At 64.8% G+C, this 1,170-nt stretch overlaps 1 protein-coding gene across 1 annotated transcript in view; it reads left to right on the forward strand.

Moving 5' to 3' along the window:
- LOC107199096 (spectrin beta chain, non-erythrocytic 1) overlaps positions 1-1,170 on the forward strand; it is a gene marked incomplete at its 5' end in the record, with an annotated part of 14,467 nt that overhangs the window by 6,724 nt on the left and 6,573 nt on the right. The window contains 2 exons of the mRNA XM_033511672.1: positions 249-473; positions 935-1,024. Coding sequence (XP_033367563.1) covers positions 249-473; positions 935-1,024 — 315 coding nt within the window. The remainder of the gene's footprint in view (positions 1-248; positions 474-934; positions 1,025-1,170) is intronic.

A 1,170-nucleotide genomic window follows, 5' to 3' on the forward strand; every position in this document is an offset into this window, starting at 1 on the left:
TGTTTTGGATGCAGGATTTGGGTTGAGGTTTTTGGGGTTCTGGTTTTTGGGCGCAGGTTTCGGGATGCAGATTTTGGAGTCCCCAGGTTTGGGAGTGCCAGTTTTGGGTGCGAGTTCTGGGGGTTCAAGTTTTGGGGCGCAGATTTGTGAATGCAGGTCTGTGATGCAGGGATTTGGGGGCGGGTTCAAGTTTTGGGGTGCAGATTTTGGGGTCCCCCGGGCGTTCCTGACCCCCCAAACCCCCGCAGCTGCTGGAGACGCAGGCGGCGCTGCGGGAGCAGGAGGTGGGGGCGCTGCGGGCGGAGGCCGGGGGGCTCAGCCCGGGGCACCCCCGGAGCGCGGGGGTGCAGGAGCAGGTGCGGGAGCTGGAGCAGCAGTTCCGGGAGCTGCGGGAGCCGCTGCAGGAGCGCGGCCGGAGCCTCGCGGCCGCCAGGGAACTGCACCAGTTCCGCAGGGACCTGGAGGACGAGCTGGTGAGAGCGGGGATGGCCCCCGGTGCTGCCACTGAGCCCCGGCGTGCTTGGTGTCCCGTGCCTGACCCCCCATTCCTGACCCCCAATCCCTGACCGCAAATCCCTGACCCCAAATCTCTGACCCCGAATCTCTGACCCCAAATCTCTGACCCTGAATCTCTGACCCCAAATCCCTGACCCCCAATCTCTGACCCTGAATCTCTGACCCCAAATCCCTGACCCCGAATCTCTGAGTCCCCCCCATCCCCATCCCTGCAGTGTCCTGGACCCCCAATATCCCCAATGTCCCCAATGTCCCCAATGTCCCCAATGTCCCCAATGTCCCCAATGACCCCCAATGTCCCCATGTCCCCAATGTCCCCAGTGACCCCCGGTGACCCCCAATGTCCCCCCGTGTCCCCCCGTGTCCCCATTGTCCCCAGTGACCCCCGGTGACCCCCAATGTCCCCCCGTGTCCCCAGCTGTGGGTGCAGGAGCGCCAGGCCCTGGCCATGTCCACGGACCACGGGAAGGACCTGCCCTCGGTGCAGCTGCTGCTCCAGAAGAACGAGGTGGCTCAGAGGGTCCCCAAATGTCCCCAAATGTCCCCCTGTGACCCCCCTAGGACTCTTTCCACGACCCCCCCAGCCGGGAGGTCCCATTGATGTCTGTCCCCCCAGACCCCCCACAGGTTTTCTGCCTCCCCCCCTGACCCCCC

This window comes from Parus major, unplaced genomic scaffold (genome assembly GCF_001522545.3).
Source record: "Parus major isolate Abel unplaced genomic scaffold, Parus_major1.1 Scaffold433, whole genome shotgun sequence".
Lineage (NCBI taxonomy): Eukaryota > Metazoa > Chordata > Aves > Passeriformes > Paridae > Parus > Parus major.